Genomic DNA, 21,671 nt, shown 5'->3' with positions numbered 1-21,671 from the left:
TATATATTATACCTTTCTTATGATAGTAGTGTTTGAACCTAAATTTTGTGAAGACATAATGGAAGATAAAATACAAGTTCCAAATTTCAAAGCAATTCTATAATCAAGGGGCATAGATTCCTTCTAGGTTATTTATTGTTACACGTTTTAAAGCAGTGGCAGATTTAAATTTCTTAGTTATGGAAGCAATCACTATGCTAATGCAATATATATCAATGAGATCAATGAAGGATGGCATTGCACCAAAAATGAAATCTACACTCCTGTAAATAATCTCAAGTACACTGTCGAAAAATGTTTTGTATGCATGGCTGTTAATGTGACTGCAATATTTTGTAAGGTATGCTGTAATTTGAATTACTTTCCAAGAGCGATAAGGAATACAATTTGTAATGTTTTAATGTTGGAAAAGTAATAAAAACAAAGCATTCCCAGCAACAGGGAGAAGGTGGCGGGTGTAGCCTGATTTAGTCATTCTGACAAGGGGTCCAAACCTCTCGAGTTTCATTTGTTGTCATCAGAACCCTTTAATTGAGCGCAGTCTTACTCAAGCATACCTCAAGATTTAGACCAGTATGTACTGCTACAGTTTTATAGTGTTGAAATGCTGTGCCAATTTTGAATTAGTTTTTTAAATATGCTTCCTGCCTCAGTGTTTAATTGTAATCTGAATGCTCGTGGTCTTTATCGACAGGGACTGATTAAAATTCGTGGAGATCGGTGTTGGAAGGACCTGACCTGTATGAACTACCATTATGAGGTATGTACACTGCAGCACGAGGTATTTCATTGAAGTAAGTTGTTTTAGGATTGATCTGTGTCTAATAATTTGCTGATTCTTGTATGGTATGAATGTGAACTACAAACTCGATAGAAACAGATTCTTCATTCTTCACTGGTATTGTGTGGACCATGCCTGTGCTTATTTAGTAAAGTTCAAAAGAATTCTGAAATCAAAAGCAGCGAATGTTGGGAACACACAGCAGGACCAGCAGCACCTTAAAAGGTATACATGTTCTGTAGCTATAATATTATCTGTCTGTCTTAACGTTCTTAACCTTTTAGTTGACCATGATATCATTTTCCAACATTCCCATCTGCCTACCTCCATGGTATTACACTCTGTCTCCTCACTTTGTTAGTTTATTAGTGACTAGTTAATTTGACTTTGGAGGTGGGAAGCTTTTGGAAACAATTATTCATGATAGGATTGGCAGCCACATTGAAAACATTAGGTTGATTAGGAAGAGTCAGCATGGATTCCTGAATGGGAAATCATGTTTAACTAACTTTCTGGAGTTTTTGAAGAAGTAACAGCTTCAAAGTTAGTAATGTTGTTGACGTAGTATACATAAATTTCCAGAAGGCATTTGATATAGTGCCACTCAATAGACTTAAGAGGAACGTTATAGATCATGATATAAAATGGACAGCAGCAATGTAGGTTTATAAAACTGGCTGAATGATAGGACACAGAGTAATAGTCAATTAATATATTTTGGGTTGGAGGAAGTTTATCGTGGAGTTCCCCAGTGGTCAATATTGAAACCCTTGCTTGTCCTAATAAACATATTAATGATTTCAATTTTGTTGGGAAAGAACAATTTCAAAGTTTGCAGATGACACAAAACTTGAAAGTTTTAAATTGTGAGGCGGATAGTGTGGAACTTTTGGAGATTAGACATTGACAAATTGGTGGAATAGACAGGTGGCAGTTAAGGTTCGATGAAGAGAGGTGTAGGGGATACAATTCTAAAGGGGGTGCAGAAACAGAAGGACCTGGGCATTTAGGTGTACACATTATTGAAGGTGGCAGGGCAAGTGGAAAGAGTAGGTAATAAAACATACAGTGTAATGCGGCATAGAGTATAAGAGAAAAGAGGGTATTGAACTTGTATAAGTCATTTATCAGACCTGGATTATTTTGTATATAGTTTTGGTGACTGCAAATGCATTGGAGATGTGTAGAAGCAGTTTATAAGAAAGCTTCCAGGACTGAGAAACTTCAGCTATAAGAATAGATCGAATAAGCTGAGACTGTTCTCCTTGGACTGAAGGCGGCTGAGAGGAGATCTGATCGAGCACTGCCTGAAAATTTGGTGGAGGCAGGTTCAGTGGAGGCATTCAAGAGGGCATTGGATGATTAGTTGGAATGAAATAGAGTGCTAGGATACAGGGGAGATTGGCATTTGCTAATGATGATCATTTAAATGGCTTCCTTTTGTGCCATTACAATTCTGGGATGCTTTGACTCTTTTTTTACTGACATATTCACCTTCGATATACCCATAGGTCCAAATTTAATCTGTCTCCTCTTCATTTACTAGTATCCTATGGTAATATTATGAAGAGGTGTGGCATTTGGGTTCCACTTACTCATGTATATTGATGGCATCCTCCTCTGCCTCTTTCACTGATCCAAAGTCTCCAACTGCTTTATTGACAGTAGGATTTTATTGGCAAACAGTCTCTCTAGTTTAATGACACACTAAGATATTATCTTCAACTCTTGCGCATGCTGACATTTGTATGTTGATGTTCACAAGTATGGAGCCTTGCCTTATTTTTGCCCAAGCTCATCTTCCTTTCCCATTTTTGCTCCATCATCAAGTTCAGTTTGCTTCACAGTTACAACATTGCTTGTCCCTGCTCCAGCCAGCAAAATTAAATGCCATGCTCTAATCACTTCAGTGCCAAACTTTCTCTTGGCTGCATCAAACATGTCAACATCTTTTATGGACCTGACATACATACAACCTTCTTTCTTTTCACTTATGTTCAGTATAAACTCGCTGAGTTGGTTTTTGACAGCCCAGTAGGATTAATTGTGTTCATGACTGAAGCTTGATCAAAGTTTAACTATAAATGATGAGTTGATACTTTTGCATAATATGTTCATTATTAGTTTAAAATAAAATTAGGATATAAAAGCTCCAGTTGTACAAGTTATGCTTTTGGGGGTCCAAACCAACAAAAGCATCACAAAGAAAATCCAAATGAAGTATTTTGCTTTCTATTTAAAAATGCTTCTTCTATTTATCATCCCTTTTATCAATTCCACACTGTGATACTTATATGCCAAAGGCATTTACTACAAAGCTAGCTAAATAGTTATTGAATTCTGTGCAAATATTTACAGAAAGACTTGCTGCAACAATCATTAAACACAACACACAAACTGTAAAATCGTTACATAAGGGTGATATCCTTTCGCAGAATACATGAAAGGCCTCAATGTGTGTGTCAATCTACTCTTTTTTCTCCTTTTGAACTTGTATTCCATTTATAAATGGTGCTAGATTGGTAACAGCTCCATGTTTGTATTCTGGCTCCATGTTTTATCATGGCAAGATTATAGGAAGACAAAGCTGCAATTAGTCTCAGGAATATTCACTATCTATTTATTGAACATTCAGACACGGGCTTCTTGCAGATAATTACTAATGCTTAAACACACTTTTTTGTGAGCAAAGCCTTGGACTGCTTTGACAGATAAAGTCTTCTACTCCAATTACACCACATCAAGTGTTTGACATGCTGCTCAAGTTGCTCTTGAGTTAGATAAAGTATAATTTTGCATTATTGGCTCTCAGATATATGCTTGAAGCACTGATCGCAATTTTGAAAATTATCAGTTTCTTCTCAAATTAGAAAAGAGCTGATCAAAAGGGCAACTGTGAAACATGGAAGAAAACATTTATCTAATTTGAGTTAAAATAGCTCTTTCAAACTGATGTCTGTCACACATTTCATGAATTTGTGATCAACTCAAAGTGTTTGTTCCTAACTCCTACATGACTGGAGAAAAGGTAAGTGATGTTTTAGTGTTTTGCACATTAGATCAATTCCCCCACATTCTTTTAGTCGTCAGCTGTTATTTCATTTGAGATCATAAGACAATTCATTTGTCTCCAACTTGACATTTCTGATTGTAACTTTTCCATTGTAAGTGTTCTGAAAAGGTTGCCTGATATTTTTTTAAGCTGTCTGCAAAATGTGATTTGTAAGATAAGTTTCTGTCTCCATCCCCCAAGGTAGAGTTCTTTTTCACAGCCACAAAAAATGTTCACAATTTAACAAGGGTTTTCAAGAATTTAAATATGGTTTAATAATTCTTTTTTGAATGGACTTAATTTTTACATTTTTGAAAGTTTATTTTTCTAGTTCTTTCTCTGTACTGTATTAACTTTGTTCCCTGAATAATTATGTTTTATAAACATTTGAGAATAGTAATAAAAAAGCAACAAATGAATTTAAAAATAGGGACTTAATGTGTGTGTCTACCTTTTTTCAACTTTATTTGTATATTTTATTCCATTTTTAATTTTGGCTCAACGGTTTGGTCCAACCATACACAGTCGGGTAAACTCACCTGAAATTTCAATTGGTCTTGACTCGCAGTATCCATTGAAACAGAGGACTTCTTGGCATATTAGACAATAAACAATTGATTGACCTTTTAAATCACAGACTTGTAATTTTTCCTCAATATTTCTTTATTCTGTAGGTTTGGATATTGAGATATTGTGACAAATATAGGTTTTTTTTCTGTGCTTTTTCTCAGTTGCCTTAAGTTTTCTGTTTTTGAAGTAATGTAATAATACCATGAAGTACTAGATACAGGTACAGATTTACCTGCCATTCCCTTAGAATGAATGAGAACTGATTATGGAAATGCTTCTAGCTTTGTGGTGCGTTTGGATGTGGCACATTGGAGTTGTATGTACACATTTATTTTGGATCATTCTACACGCTACCTTCCAAATGTTTGCTAAATGTATAAATATTTATTAATATTGTTGAAGTAATTTCCAGCCAGTCTGTTACTTTCAAACAGTTTGTAGCGCTCTTTTTACAGAGTCAGATATTGTGAATTTGAGCTCTACTGTAAGCCTTGAGCACCTAAACTGGGCTAGTGCTTGAGCGTGGTACTGAGAAAGTACCTTTTTGGAGGTTTCATTTTTGTGTGAGTCCAAGCAAACACTCATTTGATGGATTCCGGTGAAATTCACAATCTCACCACATTATTCATAGAAAAACACAAGATTCTCGCATATCCTAAGGCATTATTCCAGTCTCAACATACCTAACAATCTAACAATGTGTTGATTGGTTATTCATCTTATTGGTGTTAATGGGATTTTGCTGTGTACAAAACAGCTGCTGGGTTTTCCAATAGAGCAATAATTACTATCTCTTTTCCAGTGCGTCATTAATGTGATGCTTTGAGATCCTTTTTGAGACAAGTTAATAACGTACTGCACAAATGCAAGTCTTTATTTTGTTTGCCAGAATTCAAAAGGTTAAATCTTTACATTAGATAGCTCTGGAACTTTTTAAAAGTTGTGTTTGCTCTGACTGCAGTGTGAAACTACCTCCTTGAAGTGGTCTCACGCTGCTTGCCAGAATTTAATTCAAGCAACTTCACTCTCCAGTTTTGCAAACCATTTAGTGTTGATGTGAAGGAGCTTTGGCTTTGCATCAATGCAAACCATTACAATACAAGTAACCTGTAAGAAAAGTTAGGGACTCAATTTTTGTTCATAACTTTTGTATTGTGACAGTTCTGTCCTAATGTGTGGGGAAAGTTTGTAATGAAATGATTCCTTTAATATGGTCAAACTTTAATTGTAGATTAACCAGCAAGTTCAGTTTTTTGTTGTATTCCCTTAAAATAGTCATGTTTGACCCTTTGTACAACCTTATAGGAGTAATGGCATCCATAGGGAGGATGAACACGATAAAACACAGCATGAAATAGAGTTGTCGCATAATAGATAAATCATCAGTTTATTTCCACATTGATTCAGTTTAGTTTTAATCAGTCACCACTTTCCATCAACAACATTTGAATGTTGAATAAGACCTTGGCCTGACTTACTTTACAGTTTGAATAAAATATCAGCAATAAATCCATTTTCCTTGCAAAATGCAGAAAAGAAAGGGAGGAGTTCATTTGAAGGGAGAGGACACTTGACAGGATGTTTGTTACTCTCCTCCACCATTTCCTGTCAGGCAGCCATTCTTCCGATCCTGCTGCATTTAAGTCTCTCACTAGTACATTCTCCGTTTGGTCTCAGGTCTTCACAGAATCCCAGAGGTCTTATGGCACAGAAGGGGACTTTTCATTCCAAACATCTCCTTTTCCTTCTATCTTCATCACTTATTTCACTACTTCTCTCTTTCTGTGACAGGTGGCCATACTATTTCAATTTTTTCAGTTACATTTTGATACTTATGCAAATTTCACTGACCCTGTCCTTTCTTGTCATTTCACACCACTGTCTCTGTATCTGCATTTTATTCGTATCCAATCTTCTTTTCTCTCTCCTTGTTGTTTTCCAGGTTTTTGCACTCTATAAATATGTCAATCTCTACAGCTGACTTGTAGTCTCATCCTTTCAGGTAAAAACAATGACTGCAGATGCTGGAAACCAGATTCTGGATTAGTGGTGCTGGAAGAGCACAGCAGTTCAGACAGCATCCCGGGAGCAGTAAAATCGACGTTTCGGGCAAAAGTCCTTCATCAGGAATAAATAGGGACTTAATGTGTGTGTCTACCTTTTTTCAACTTGATCAGTATATTTTATTCCATTTTTAATTTTGGCTCAACGGTTTGGTCCAACCATACACACTCGGGTAAACTCACCTGAAGTTTCAATTGGTCTTGACTCGCAGATTCCATTATTCCTGATGAAGGGCGTTTGCCCGAAATGTCAATTTTACTGCTCCTCAGATGCTGCCTGAACTGCTCTGCTCTTCCAGCACCACTAATCCAGAGTCTCATCCTTTCAGTTTCAGTGGTATTTTTCCATCACATAAGACTCCACCCCTTTTCATCCAGTTACTCCAACCAGCTAACCTTTAGCTTAATTTTCAACTCTCTTATCCAAAGTACTTGAAGCTTCTTATTTTCTCCAGGTCTTCCCTATAATGTTCTTACATTCACATTGATCTTCTTTCCTTGGTTAGAACTGATAGTCCATATACTGGGACTTTGGAGCAAAGTTTCATTCTCTTATCTTTCAGTACTTTTCTCCAGTTCTGCAGAAGTCAGTCATATTAGTTGTAGCACAAATAAGATGGTTGTTGTTAATCATTTCAGCTCCAGCACATCACTGCAAAAATTCCACAGGTAATGTCCTCGGCCTAACCATGTTCAGTTGCTTAATCAATGACTTATCCTTCATCATAAAATCAGAAGTGGGGCTATTCACTAATGAGAGCACAATGCTCAGCATCATTTGCAACTTCTCAGATACTAAAACAGCCTCTGTCCATATGTAGTAAGCCCTGAGCATCATGCAAGTTTGGGCTGATAAGTGAAAAGTAATATTCATACCTTGCAAGTGCCATAAAATGATGATTTCCAACGAGAGAATCTAACCATCATCCTTTGTCGTTCAATGGCATTGCCATCACTGAGTCCTCCACTAGCAAATACTCGGTGTTACCATTGAACAGAACTGAACTAGACTAGTCATAAAACTATTGTATCTTCAAGTAGGTCAAAGACTAGGAATTCTCTTCTGAATAACTCCTCCCCAGTGTCTTCAAAGCCTGTCTGCTACCTACAATGCAAACATCAAGACTCTCCACATGCTTTAATAATTGCAGCTTCAACAACATTCAAACATGTGACACCTTCCAGGACAAAGCAGATTGCTTGATTGGCAGAGTCAAAAAGTGTGGTGCTGGAAAAGCACAGCATATCAGGCAGTATCCAAGGAGCAGGAGAATAAGCCCTTCAACAGGAATGCTCAATTGGCATGCAATCCTCCACCTTCAATATTCACTCCCTTGATTACCAATGCACAGTAGCTGCAGTGTGTTTCATCTGTAATATGTAACTTACCAATGCTCCTCCACCAGCACTTTCCAAACCCATGACCTCAACCACCTAGAAGTACAAGGGCGGAAAATTCATGAAAACACCAGCTGTATATTGTCCTCCAAGTGCCATATCACTTGACATGGAACCATATCACTGATTCTTTATTGCTCTGGGTCAAATCCTGGAACTCCCTAACAACTTTGGTGGTAGTAAATTCCCCCTCCCCGGTAGCTGGCCCATCCAGTGATACTCACATCCTGTGAGTGAATTATAACAAAATTCTCATCATCTTCAGCACATAGCCCAATGCTATCAACAAACATCTGTGATAGTCAGGAACAAGATTGATGTTTGAAATGATGGTTCAACCTCCTGTTTTATCTCAATATTGAAATCTATACTCATGCAGCTTTAAACAAATGAATGTGAGGTTGCTTTATGACTGCAGAAAAAAAATCAAAACCTAATGAGGGGCTTTATGTTCCTCAGTGTTCTGTCAAGGGTGATGCCTAGCTATATGGAGTAGGAAGTGTCATTGTGGAAATAAATAAATGGGGTGGCCGAGTGCACACAGTAAGCTCCACAAACAACAATATATCAAACACACAAAATCTATTCAGACCATGATGGCTGAAATTTAAACATTAATTATGTCATTGGAGAGAACTCCAATCTTCTTTCTAATCGTGACACTGCACCCACAATGTGATAAAGCATCATTTTATTTGCTGCCTCTAAGAGGGAGGAACTCCCTTAACATTGAAGACCAATCCAGGTCATGTGTAGAAATTCCTTAGACTGAGAAGTGCGTCCTCATAAAATTAAATCTGGAATTGAGAGTCTAATGAGAACCCATTGTCAATTGTTGGAAAAACCCATCTGGTTGACTCATCTTCTTTAGGGAATGAAACCTTAATCCTTATCTGGTCTGGACTACATGTGACTCCAGAATGTGGTCAACTCTTAACTACCTTCTGGGAGGGGCAATAAATGCTGGCCTTGCTAGTGATGTCCTCATCCCATGAATGAGTTATGGAAAAGAAACATCTAATGTCTTCTGTGTTAGGTGATTTCTTGAATCGCACAAAAACAATCTGGAGTTATCTTTTCTCAGGGTTCATTTTGAAGTACCATTTTCAGTCACATTGAAGCTGATTTGTGGACAACGGACATTACATGGTGAATGTTAACTTTACAAAGCAGAACAATTGACCAATTAGTGAAATGATACAGAAGTTTCTGATAAATTAACTTACACCTGCTAGTCTTTCCATTAGTTAAATTAGCCTTAATTGATTTTTTATAATTAAGAATTAATTGAGCTTTCACTATTCACAATCCTGAGTATTTCAACTTGAGCAGCCTTGACTACTGCAAGGAGCTTGGAGCCTCCAAGATCAGAGCATGTAACTATTTGTCTGAAGTGCCGTGGGCTGTCATGTTAACAAATACAGCTGCAAATCTGTATACAAAAATCCGACAAGGTTGTAAAAGCAGCATCCTGTAATGCTGGAACACTGAAATAGGAAACAAAATGCTATAAACAAATACTCAACAAGTCAGGCAGCATCTGTGGAGAGAGAAACAGCGTAAATGTATCAGGTTAATGACCTTTCTTTGGAGCTATCTAAGATGCTATCCTGATTAATCTGTGATGCGGTCAGCTGTGAATCATTCTCTACTGCCTTTTAAAAATTCCGACTGTCTTTCAAACAGATTATTTAGACTAGTATAACACATCTTATGATTTTCAAAAATAATTTGAATGTGATCTTTGTTGATCTTGAAATGTTGGTTTACATTTTCTATGAGAGTTCTCAGCGTTTTCTACGACTTCAGCTATTGTGCCTATACAACTCTGTCCCTGTTGCCATGATCTTGACTTTTCTCTTGATTACTGTAGGTGGTATGTTGTGATGTTGAGTTAGCCAATCGCTCTCGTGTGGGACATGTATGGGACCATTCTCAAAATGAGTTCAATAAAATGCAGCAAGACAGTGGTGTGAATTTCCTTTATATTAATTTGTTCCATGTCTCTATTACCTACATAACAAGACTGGAAATTTCCAATTGCCAACTAATGGAGGATGATGTGGTGAGTTGAACAACCTAGGTTACTTGCCAGATTGCAGATGACATCCACGTGTTTATCCATCCATCTCCAGTTCCTAATTGCTTCTCTGTTTTGTAGTTCTTCCCTATCCCGCTTGGCCAATTTCCTTTGGTCCAAATCCAAGTAACTGTTTTGCAATAAAATGTTAAATTTTAAATAAAGGGGAGTTTTACTTGACAGATTGTATTGAAATATATTAAATTTATTTTGGTGAAAAAGAGACTTCAGTAGGAAATTGAGATCTCTGCCCATGAGATTTATGTAGAAAGTGCTTTATATTTTTCAATCATGAAGCTTTAAAGTTGAATATTACTTTGGGAGGGATGGAGTGGACCTAATTTCAATCAATATCATTCCCATGTGTTGAACATACAGTTTATTCAGAATATTCTTTAATCATTTTTTTTAAGGGAAATCACTACTTTAAATGCAGGACAGAGTCTTTGCTGTTCAGATATGAAATAACATATTTCTTAACAAATGGTTTTCTATTGGGAACAAACGTGATTTTAAAGAAAATTTTTTAAAGAAATGCGCATTAACTGAAAACTTCAATATTTTCTCTTCAGTGTGTTTGGTGCATAATGGTTGGTATCTTCGATCAGGAAGATTGTTGCTCTTGGCTTCCTCAATGGAGCTTGTCAGCCATGGACAGCCTGCTAAAATCAGTATAGTTTCTGTCACTTGATTGGAAACCTGATAAGCTTGAATAATTGTGGAACTGACAGACTGGTACATATCAAGGAATATTAAACAGTCTGGAACTCAAGAGAACAGAGTGACAGATGAGGTGCCAGAAGACTGGAGGTTGGCTAACATGGTGCCACTATTTAAGAAAGATGGCAAGGAAAAGCCAGGGAATTATAGACCAGTGAGCATGATATTGATGGTGGGCAAGTTGTTGGAGGGAATCCTGAGGGACAGAATTTACATGTATTTGGAAATGCAACGACTGATTAGGGATAGTCAACATGACTTTGTGCATGGGAAATCATGTCTCACAAACTTAATTGAGTTTTTTGAAGAAGTAACAAACCGGATTGATGAAGGCAGAATTGAGGACGTGATCTATATGGACTTCAGTAAGGTGTTCCTCATGGTAGACTGGTTAGGAAGGTTAGATCACATGGAATACTCATAGATATAAGATAGAGGGGGTGGTGGAGGGTTATCTACTGCTTTTTGTTATTTATTTAAATTATTTGGATGTGAACGTATGAGGTATGATTAGTAAGTTTGCAGATGACACCAAAATTAGAAATGTAGTGGACAGCGGAGAAGGTTACCTTAGAGTACCATGGGATCTTGATCAGAGGGGCGAATGGGCCGAGGAGTGGCATAGAGTCATAGAGAAGTACAGCATGGAAACAGACCCTTTAGTCCAACCCATCCATGCCGACCAGATATCCCAACCCAATCTAGTCCCACGTGCCAGTACCCGGCCCATATCCCTCCAAACCCTTCGTATTCATATACCCATCCAAATGCCTTTTAAATGCACTAGCCTCCACTACTTCCTCTGGCAGCTCATTCCATACACATACCACCCTCTGCGTGAAAAAGTTGCCTGTTAAGTCTCTTTTATATCCATCCCCTCTCACCCTAAACCTATGCCCTCTAGTTCTGAGCTTCCCGATCCCAGGGAAAAACCTTTGTCTATTTATCCTATCCATGCCCCTCATAATTTTGTAAACCTCTCAGCTTCCCCTTCATCATTTATATAAATGATTTGGATGTGAGCAGAAGAGGTATAGTTAGGAAGTTTGCAATGACACCAAAATTGGAGGTGTAGAGGACAGCAAAGAAGTTTGCCTCAGATTGCAACGGGATTTTGATCAGATGGGCCAATGGGCTGAGAATTGGCAGATGGAGTTAAATTCAGATAAATGTGAGGTGCTGCATTTTGGGAACACAAATCTTAGCAGGGTTTATACACTGAATGGTAAGGTCCTAGAGAGTGTTGCTGAACAAAGAGACCTTGGAGTGCAGGTTCATAGTTCCTTGAAAGTGGAGTCGCAGGTAGATAGGATAGTGAAGAAGGTGTTTGGTATGCTTTCCTTTATTGGTCAAAGTATTGATTACAGGAGTTGGGAGGACATTTGTTAGGCCACTGTTGGGATATTGCATGCAATTCTGGTCTCCTTCCTATTGGAAAGACATTTTGAAACTTGAAAGAGTTCAGAAAAGATTTACAAGGACGTTGCCAGGGTTAGAGGATTTGAACTATAGGGAGAGATTGAATAGGCTGGGACTGTTTACCCTGGAGCGTCGGCAGATGGAGTTTAATTTAGATAAATGTGAGGTGCAAGAGTTTGGAAAGGCAAATTGGGGCAGGACATATACACTTAATGGTAAGGTCCTGGGGGAGTGTTGCTGAACAAAGAGATCTTAGGATAGATAAGAAGGTGTTTGGTCTGCTTTCCTTTATTTGACAGAGCATTGAGTGTAGGAGTTGAGAGGTCATGTTATGACATTGTTAAGGCCACTTTTGGAATATTGCGTGCAGTTTGGTTATCCTCCTATAGGAAGGATGTTGTGAAACTTGAAAGGGTTCAGAAAAGATTTACAAGGATGTTGCCAAGGTTGAACAGTTGAGCTATAGGGAGAAGCTGAACAGGCTGGGGCTGTTTTCCCTCGAGCATCAGAGGCTGAGGGGTGACCTTATAGAGGTTTATAAAATCATGAGGGGCATGGATAGGCAGGGCAGTCCAGAACTACAGGGCATAGGTTTAAGATGAGAGGGAAAGATTTAAAAGGGACCTAAAAGGTAATATTTCCATGCAGAGGGTGGTGCGTGTATGGAATGAGCTGTCAGAGGAAGTGGTGGAGGCTGGTACAATTACAGTATTTCGAAGGCATCTGGATGGGTATATGAATAGGAAGGATTTCCACTTGTGGGTAAGGGGTGTCACAGTGACTCAGTGGTTAGCACTGCTGCTTCACAGTGCCAGGAACCTGGACTTGATTCCAGCCTTGGGCGACTCTGTGTGGAGTTTGCATGTTCTCCCCATGTGTGTGTGTGGGTTTCCTCCAGGTGCCCTGCCCAAAGATGTGCAGCATAGGTGAATTGGCTATGATAAATTGCCCATAGTGTTCAGGGATGTGTAGGTTAGGTGCATTAGTCAGGGGAAATGTTTAGTAATAGAGTAGGGGAATGGGTCAGAGTGGGTTACTCTTCACAGAGTCAGCATGGACCTGTTGGTCCAAAATGGCCTCTTTGCATACGAGGGATTCTATGATTTAGACAGATATGGGCCAGTTGCTGGCAAATTGGATTGGATTCATTAAGGATATCCAGTGGGCATGGACAAGTTTGACCGAAGGGTCTGTTTCTGTGCTATGCATCTCTATGACTGTGCCTTGAATAGAAGACTCTGGAGCTGACACAGGTGGTGTTCTTAAAGATTATAAAGGAGTTAGATAGAGTAGATCTAAAAAGACTTTTCCACTTGTGGATACGTTCAGTCTCTACATCATAAATATAAGGTAGCTTTCAATAAATCCAGAAGGAAATTAAGAAGAAATGTCTTTACCCAAAATTTTGATGTGTGTAGGTATATTTAGAGAAAGCTCGATAAACACGAGGTTGAAAGGCAATGAAGAATAATTTGGTCGGGAGATCTGATGAAATAGGATCGGAAATGGTTCATAACGAGTTTATACTGTGATAAAGACTGGTTGGCACACAAATCTGTTCCTGTGCTGCAAATAATGTAACTTGTAATATTTTAATAAAATAGAATTTATAGCACATAATTCTGTGCTGGTACATATTCCTCAAGGTAAGTCGCCTATTTCAGTCCCATTTCCACATTGATTTCCACGTATTCCTTCAATTTCTGCCTGTTATTTTTTTTCTTACTTTATAAGGATGAACTGCTTGTTGAGCTGTGTTTCAACTCGCACAAATTTTGTAAGCTAAGGCCCAAGAATCAATTTTGGGAAAGCTATATCACAGTATTCAAAAGTCATTTTGAGAAGTCCATGTAATGGTGAACCATGGTTTCAAGTTTATAAAGGCAGAGGGCTTCTGCAGACTGTTCTACCGATACAAAACTGATCATAAGAGCAGTGCTACTAGTTGCAGAATCATGTCTGGTCTATAAGTAATACAGTTAGTTCTGATATAACACGATAGTTCCGTTATTGTTCGATCTCACATTATAAGAAAATCACGCGATACCTGCACCATTTAAACGAATGGAATCGGAAGTGTATTATGGTCAATACAGGTAAGGAAAGTTTGCATTCTCCATGTAACGGTCTAAATTCTTCAATTGCATTAAAGCGAATTCACATTGAAGAAACGTACATTATAGCAGAACCAACTGTACTCAAAAAGTGTTAATGAATTATTCTGCAGTACAAGTAATTAATCCAAACAGCACTGTGTACTGTAATTAGTTAAAAATCACACAACAACAGATCATAGTGCAACAGGTTTATTTGGAAGCGCTTGCATTCAGAGCGCCGCTCCTTCAGGTGGTTGTAGAGTAGGACCATAAGACACGGAACTTATAGCAAAAGGTTACAGTGTCATGCAAGTAAAATGATATCTTTAACAAGTCTCGATTGTTGTTGAATATATCATTTTACTTGCATGACACTGTCATCTTTTGCCATAAATTCCGTGTCTTATGGTCTTAATGCACAACCACCTGATGAAGGAGCGGCGCTCTGAAAGCTAGTGCTTCCAACTAAACCTGTTGGATTACAACCTGTTGTTGTGTGATTTTTAACTTTGTCCACCCCAGTCCAACACCAGCTCCTCCACATTATACTGAAATTAGACATGACATTACTTCAATTAAAAAATTTATCTTCCCCTGTGAGAGAATACTGCACAAAATCCTTTAACAAAACTCTTTGGGACTGCAAATTGTATGACTATTCCTGAAATAAAAGCCTTGATTGACATGTTTACATTTGCTTTGGTTCCCAATTTACACAAAAGAACTCATAAACTGTGATGTCTGTAACCCCTAATTACACACTTGCTAACTGATAATTGTGCTGATAAAGATCAGAATGGAAGAGACTCTTGCCATTTGGAGCTTGTTTCATCACGTCAATTAACCTTTGTGCTTTGCTTAACAGATGCAATCATCCCCTTTGTCTTTCCTCTAGAATACCACTGAAGTGGAGTCTGTCGTGACTATTTTATGACCTTGGGAGTAATTGAAAACTCATTATATGGCAATTATTTTCATGAGGATGAAAATTATCTTGCAATGTCATCATCTGCGTCTAGTAACTTGTTTGATAGGTACTGTGGGAGTCTATTGATGAGGTTAATAAAGACCTAGGCATATCTTGGGATTGGGCCAGGCTTTAGATATATATGTTAAAGTCTTATTGCTGACATTTCTGGGTTACTTATTAATCTGGGTCAAAAAGGTACCAGTAGTTTAGCGATAATGAAACTAGATATTTGTAAGATACTTTTGGTTGGGCATAGAGAATGAGCTAAAGTCTGCGAGCATTTGTTAGGCCTTGAATAACCTTAACCAGATAAAAGATTTTGATATGATAAAAGAATTCTATGATTTAATCCTTGGGGTTTATGAAAGTGTGATAACTACTATTTATTTGCACATTTCTATAATATTTATGACAACCTTTTATGGACCGAAAGTGCCACAAACAGGTCCGTCAGTATTTATGAACAGAGCAAACAAATGAGTTACTAGGATTTGTTACTAGGATTTGAACCCTGTATGTATTAGAGTTTTGAAGTATGACAGGTGATCTGTTTGAAATCTACAAAATACTTACGGACAGGGTAGATACAAGATGCCTGCATTCATTACCCAACCCTTGGTGCCCTTGAACTGAGTGGTTTGCAAGGCCATTTCAGAGGACAGTCAAGAGCAATCTGTAGCCCCAGTTTTAAAAAAAAATACTGAAAACTGACTACATTTAAATTGGATGTTGGAACTTGTTTGGCTAGAATGCAACCTTTTCTCCAGGCCTGTTAGATTAAAATCCTGTGTCTCTCACTAATCATTTCTGTCTTTTCTAGTTATTATTTTGTCAATCCACGTGTTGACTAAGGATGCAGTATTTTTTATGTTTAGATTTTTTTATTCTTCCAATATTACAATAATACCAGACTCTGCTTTAAAGCAAGCATGTTCTTGTTGCAGTGAAAATGTCATACCCTGTCACGAATCGCTTCACCACTTCGAAATAGTCTTTCTCCTATCTTCTCCTAGTTGGATTGCTATCCTCTCGAGGATTGTCATCATGTCTTTAGGAGTTGAAAGTTGACCTCCAGGATACTGCTGCGACCAGTCTGGGGAAAAAAATTTCTAGTGATTTAAAAAAAAATTGATTTTCTTTCTGAAGAATATTTCTTGCGGAGAACGTTATGCTATTATGTTGCTAGCAAGCCAGTAAATGGGAAATGTGTTCACTTTTGAATTATTATGAGAAGACTGGGCACAATGAGGATGGGCAGCGTCAGGTGACCAGCAATGTGTATATGAGTTGAGAGTGAGAGTACAGGGCAGTTGGCAGTAGAAGTATAGAATAAGTTGGAGATGGGACTGAAGTGTGCAACTTAATTTGAGGAGCATGTACCAGAATGATGTTCTTTAATTTCTAATTTATTAAAATATCACCAAGTGCATTACTTTGAAACCTGCAATAGATGACCAGTGTTGGCAACCCTTTTCTAACTTGTTGATTTGACCTGGATCTCTGATATAAGTCATTTCAGTAAGGTGTGAAATGTTGTAGTGATGATAGCTTTCATGGAATTGACTGTATTCAGTGCAGGAATGTTACCTTGTTCTTTGCTAGATGTTGCCAGAGAATGTTCTTATTTTCTCATAGCTAATTCCTTTCCTCTTCTCCTCTGACTTTGTCTTGATGAAACTTAAAGTTAAATCCTCATCAGGTTGTGTGTGCCAGCTGCTTTCTTTCCTGACTGTTCTTGCCATTTATAATGAACGCCAAAAATACAGCATTTAATTTGACAGATGTAAACTTTCCAGTCATGTTGAGTTCCACAGTTCATGAAAATCACTTGTTGCAGATTTTGATCTTGTATTGTCAGACATTGTGCTCTATGCCACATAGCTAATGAATACAGAAATGCTGGATGAGATACCTCACTATTAACCGATTCCAATACACTCGAGGCACATTCTAGCCCTTTGGCTTACAAGTTTGTGAGACAGCTTTGAATGAAGTGTTTAATCGATTAGCAAAGCTTTGATTTTCCTTATCCGAGTTCAAAGCTTTCTGAGGTGAGGTCATTCCCTATTACCAGCCTCCATGCCACTTCCCCCACTCTGACCCAGCTCTTGCTCTGCAAAGGTTGAAATGCATAGTAGACAAAAGCTTTGAAGCTATAGAGTAAAGTAACAACCAAAGCCTAGAAAAAAGAAGAAAGGGACTAGCTACAGCTTTGTATGAAAGTTTCTGCAATTGTATTTGTGAATAGAAGAAAATCTGCTCACAAAAAATCTACATGGTTGTTGAAAAGACCAATCCATTCAATTTTGACATTCAGAGCGAGACTTAGCTTCACCTTTTGTGAATTAAGATTTTTGGGCACCAGCAGATATTTATCTTTCACTCTGTGCAAAGAATTACTCCTGTAAATGAGGCCTCTCTTTTGTTGCTAAGTGCACACAATATCTGGTGTAGTTTGAAATAAATTGCTTTGACACTGTGATCTGTTCCTAGGAAATATCTGGAATTTATCATATTTTGATCATTTTCAAAATCTGGAGTAGTCATTCTGATAAATTATGGTTTAGAATTTAATCTACAAATCAGTTTAACAAAAGGGAATATTAAGTCGTCATAAAGAATCTTACAAGATTCACAACTTAACATTAAAACACATATAGAGTCAAAGGTCATGGAGATGTACAGCATGGAAACAGACCCTTCAGTCCACAAATATTACTTTATGGTTTGTAAATTAAATATTAGCACTTAGCTTACTGTGCAATACCTTGGAACTTGAAATATTATCTGTAGCATAGAACTTGCACATAGAGCAGACCACCCCTCTCCAGTGTTATTGTGTTGGTTTCCATATTGGCCCAGTGCTGTAACACAGTTCCCCTTCCGCCAGAGGCATACTTTGGGACATGCTCAGCTATGAGAACCAGATGGCGGAAGTTTGGGTTTCTTAGCAGATTGGTTAACACAATGACTGCAGATGCTGGAAACCAGACTCTAGATTAGAGTGGTGCTGGAAAAACACAGCAGTTCAGGCAGCATCTGAGGAGCAGTAAAATCGACGTTTCGGGCAAAAGCCCTTCATCAGGAATACCTGATTTTCAGGTTGTTCAGGAAGGAAACACTACTTCGTGTGGGATGTAGAAGTGTAACACTTTACCTCAAAAGGTAGCAGATGCGAGTTTGTTTTGTGTGTTGAATCTGAGATTGATCGATCTTTGCTCAATAAATGTATCAAGGTTCTGGCGTCAAGAAGTGTTTGATAATGTTAGGGTACAAATCAGCTTGTTGAATGGAAGAATTGGCTAAAGGAGTTAATAATGGCCTGGTACATCTGCAACATCCAGAATGATATCATCAAACTCATGGGCGAGGTGTCAGAATAAGCAGTTAAACACTGTTGATTTGCTTGCAGTTATCACTTCTAATAAAAGGTAGTCACACCTCCAGTTCCATTTCCAGGGTCAAATAAATATTGCTTCCCTTTCAACACCAAGGAAATTACTGATATTTCATTACATTTGGCAAAAGTATTACAATGCATGTTGGTTAATTAGGTTGACTTCTCAGACTGCACTCTCCAAACTTTAACACATGGCAACTCTGGGGGAAAAAAAAAAACAGGCATTTGGGAGTATCTGAGACTCGATACAACAACACTAATGTAAGCATTAAAGAAAACAAAACAATTCAATTGATGATTTTAACTTGTGTTATTGTGAAAATATGTAATTGATTTGAAGTTTAAGTAAAAAAAAGACAGGACCCTTAGATCCAGTACCCTCTTGAATGCATCAATTGATCCTGTCTCCATCATATTTTCAGGCAGTGCCTGCCATACCCTAACCACACGTTATGGGAAAAGGTTTTTACTCATATCGCATTTGCTCCTTTTGCGGATCACTTCATATCTGTGTTATCTGGATCTTTATCCTTTTATGCGAGGGTACAGTTTCTCCCTTTCCATTCTATCTAGGTTGACTTTGACAAGCTCTATCAGATCTCCTCCTCCTCTTCTGTCCAAGGAGACCGATCCCAATTTATTCAATCTATCCATTCTAAGGCAGAGGCATAAGGTAAAGTTGCCATGTTCCCAGAGGACATTAGGACTGTTCTCTCATTCGACATGACTGGTGATGGTTTGACCTGAGAGTCACCATGCCTCAGAGAAAGGGTGCATGGAGAAAATGGGACCTTCATGGTGACATCAGTCAGTGTGGGAAATGAACTTGTGTTGTTGGCTTCACTCCACATTGCAAACCAACTGTCCAATTAACTGAACTAACTGACCCTTGAAGACACAGTGGTAATGTTGTTGGGCTAGAATCCAGAACCTGAGGCTAATGCTCTGGGGACATGGGTTCTATTTGTGAAAGCACGTTGGACTGTCACTTTGAGTCTGACTACATGATATCATGATGTCATTATTGGCCATTTTGGATGGAAAAGCTCAATCTATCTTGCTGCCTTGTCTCGTGAACACTTCATATAATAAAGATCTTGGTATTGATGAACAATCTGATCTCCTAACTTCCTTGAAATGTAACAGGTTTGAATCCCATCATGGCAGATAATGAATTTTTTTAAAAATTGGAATTAAAAGTTGACCAATGGCAGCCATTGTCAATTGTCATACAAACCACCTGGTTCACTAATGTTCCTTTCAGGAAGGAAATCTCTTACCTGATTTGTGATTCTAGGCCCACAGCAATGTGGTTGACTCTTAACTGCTTCCTGAAAAGCCCCGAGCAAGCTGCTCAGATCAAGGAATGATTAGGGATGACAGTAAATGCTGGTCGAGCCTGTGATACCCACATCTATGAAAATATGTTTAACAATTTCTTTCTGCACTCTCTACAAAGTATTCACACTCTTACTGCAATGTGGCGCCCATAATTTTATACAGTTGTCCACTTGAGGTCTTATAAATGTACAACATCAACACCTTGCTCTAGAATTTTATGCCTCTATAAATAAAATCAAGGATACATTATTAATAACTCTATATACAGAGCTCTCTGTTCCTGGACCCCCCTTTAGATTTGTGCACCTTATTTTACATTGTCTTTCAATGTTCTTCCTTTTGAAATGAATTAGATAGCGCTTCTGTTTACAAATCGCATCTACCGTCTATCTGCCCACTCTTCAAACTTGTCTATATCTTTTTGGAGTTCTACACTCTCCTCAGAGTTTACAGATCTTCCAGGTTTTGTGTCATCTGCAAACTTTGAAATAATCCCCTGCACACCAAGATCTAGATCATTAATATACATCAGAAACAGGAAAGGTTCCAATACAGACCTATGGGGAACACCACTACAAAGCTTCCTCCAATCTGAAACATATCCATTGTCCACTATTCTCTGTTTCCTACCATTCAGCCAATTTTGTTTCTATGTTACAGCTGCCCCTTTTATTCCACAATTTATAATTTGGCTCTCTAATCTGTTGTGTGGCATTAGTTCAAATGCCTTCTGGAAATCCACAAACAGCAACTTTATCCTCATTGAGCCTTTCTGTTACCTCTTCAAAAAATTCCGACGTTAGTTAAACCCAATTCCCCTTTTAGAAATTCATGCTGACTCTTCCTAATCACTCAACTTTTTCCTTTTGGTAATTATGCTACCCTGAATAATTGTTTGTGGAAACTTCCCCACCAACAAAGTTAAACTGACTGGTCTGTAATTGCTGGGATTATGCTTGCAAGCTTTCTCGAGTGAGCTTGTAATGTTTGGAATTTCCAAGTCTTCTGTCATCTCCCCCCAACTGGAGGGAAGACTGAAAGATTATAACCAGTGACCCTGAATTCTTCTCTCTCTCTTCCTTTAAAATCCTCACTTGCATCTCATCCCGTCCTGAGCTTTGTCAGCTTTAAGTATCAATGGTCTATCCAACGTTATTAATATTGAACCATTCTAGTGACACGGTTTCCTTTTCAGTCACCGTGGCCTGGATAGCATCTCCTTCTCTGGTGGAAACAGATGCAGTTTAGTATTTAATGCTTCAGCACGCCGACTGTCTGTACTGTAAATCCCTCTTTGGTCTCTTATTGTATACGCATGTTAAATGTCAGCTTTGGGTCAAACAGTATGGTAGGTTTTAAACATGGATAAAAAACCCTGCACACACACCACCACAAGGACAGCAGGTGGTACTGTTATTCATAATGAGTGTTCAGTAAAGCATGCTCCTCACATCTAAATTTAATGTTGTTTAAATTTTCAAAGCTGATGAATCCTGAAGCCTACCGATTTCTTCCAACAGCATGCCAGAGGTAACTCCTGGGCCAGTGTGGCATCCAGTTCCCTTGCTTTCCACTTTAAATGGCAAATCAAAACTAAAACCTGCCCACATGATGACTGATTTCTGATCAACATATTCCCCTTTAGCTGCCATCTTGAACTTTTAAAAGTGACTCAGCCACTTTTGGAGTATTGTGTGCAATTCTGGTCCTATAAGAAGGATATTATGAAATTTCAGAAAGGAATTAGTAGGATGTTGTCAGTGTTGGAAGGTTTGACCTAT

The 21,671-nt window shown here is 38.2% G+C and overlaps 1 protein-coding gene across 1 annotated transcript in view; it reads left to right on the top strand.

Moving 5' to 3' along the window:
• lmf1 (lipase maturation factor 1) overlaps positions 1-21,671 on the top strand; it is a 492,498-nt gene that overhangs the window by 199,225 nt on the left and 271,602 nt on the right. Inside the window, exon 3 of the mRNA XM_072559267.1 lies at positions 695-760. Coding sequence (XP_072415368.1) covers positions 695-760 — 66 coding nt within the window. The remainder of the gene's footprint in view (positions 1-694; positions 761-21,671) is intronic.

This window comes from Chiloscyllium punctatum, chromosome 40 (assembly GCF_047496795.1).
Source record: "Chiloscyllium punctatum isolate Juve2018m chromosome 40, sChiPun1.3, whole genome shotgun sequence".
Taxonomy (NCBI): domain Eukaryota; kingdom Metazoa; phylum Chordata; class Chondrichthyes; order Orectolobiformes; family Hemiscylliidae; genus Chiloscyllium; species Chiloscyllium punctatum.
The sequence above is the reverse complement of the archived record's forward strand: the minus strand, read 5'-3'. Positions and strand labels throughout refer to the sequence as shown.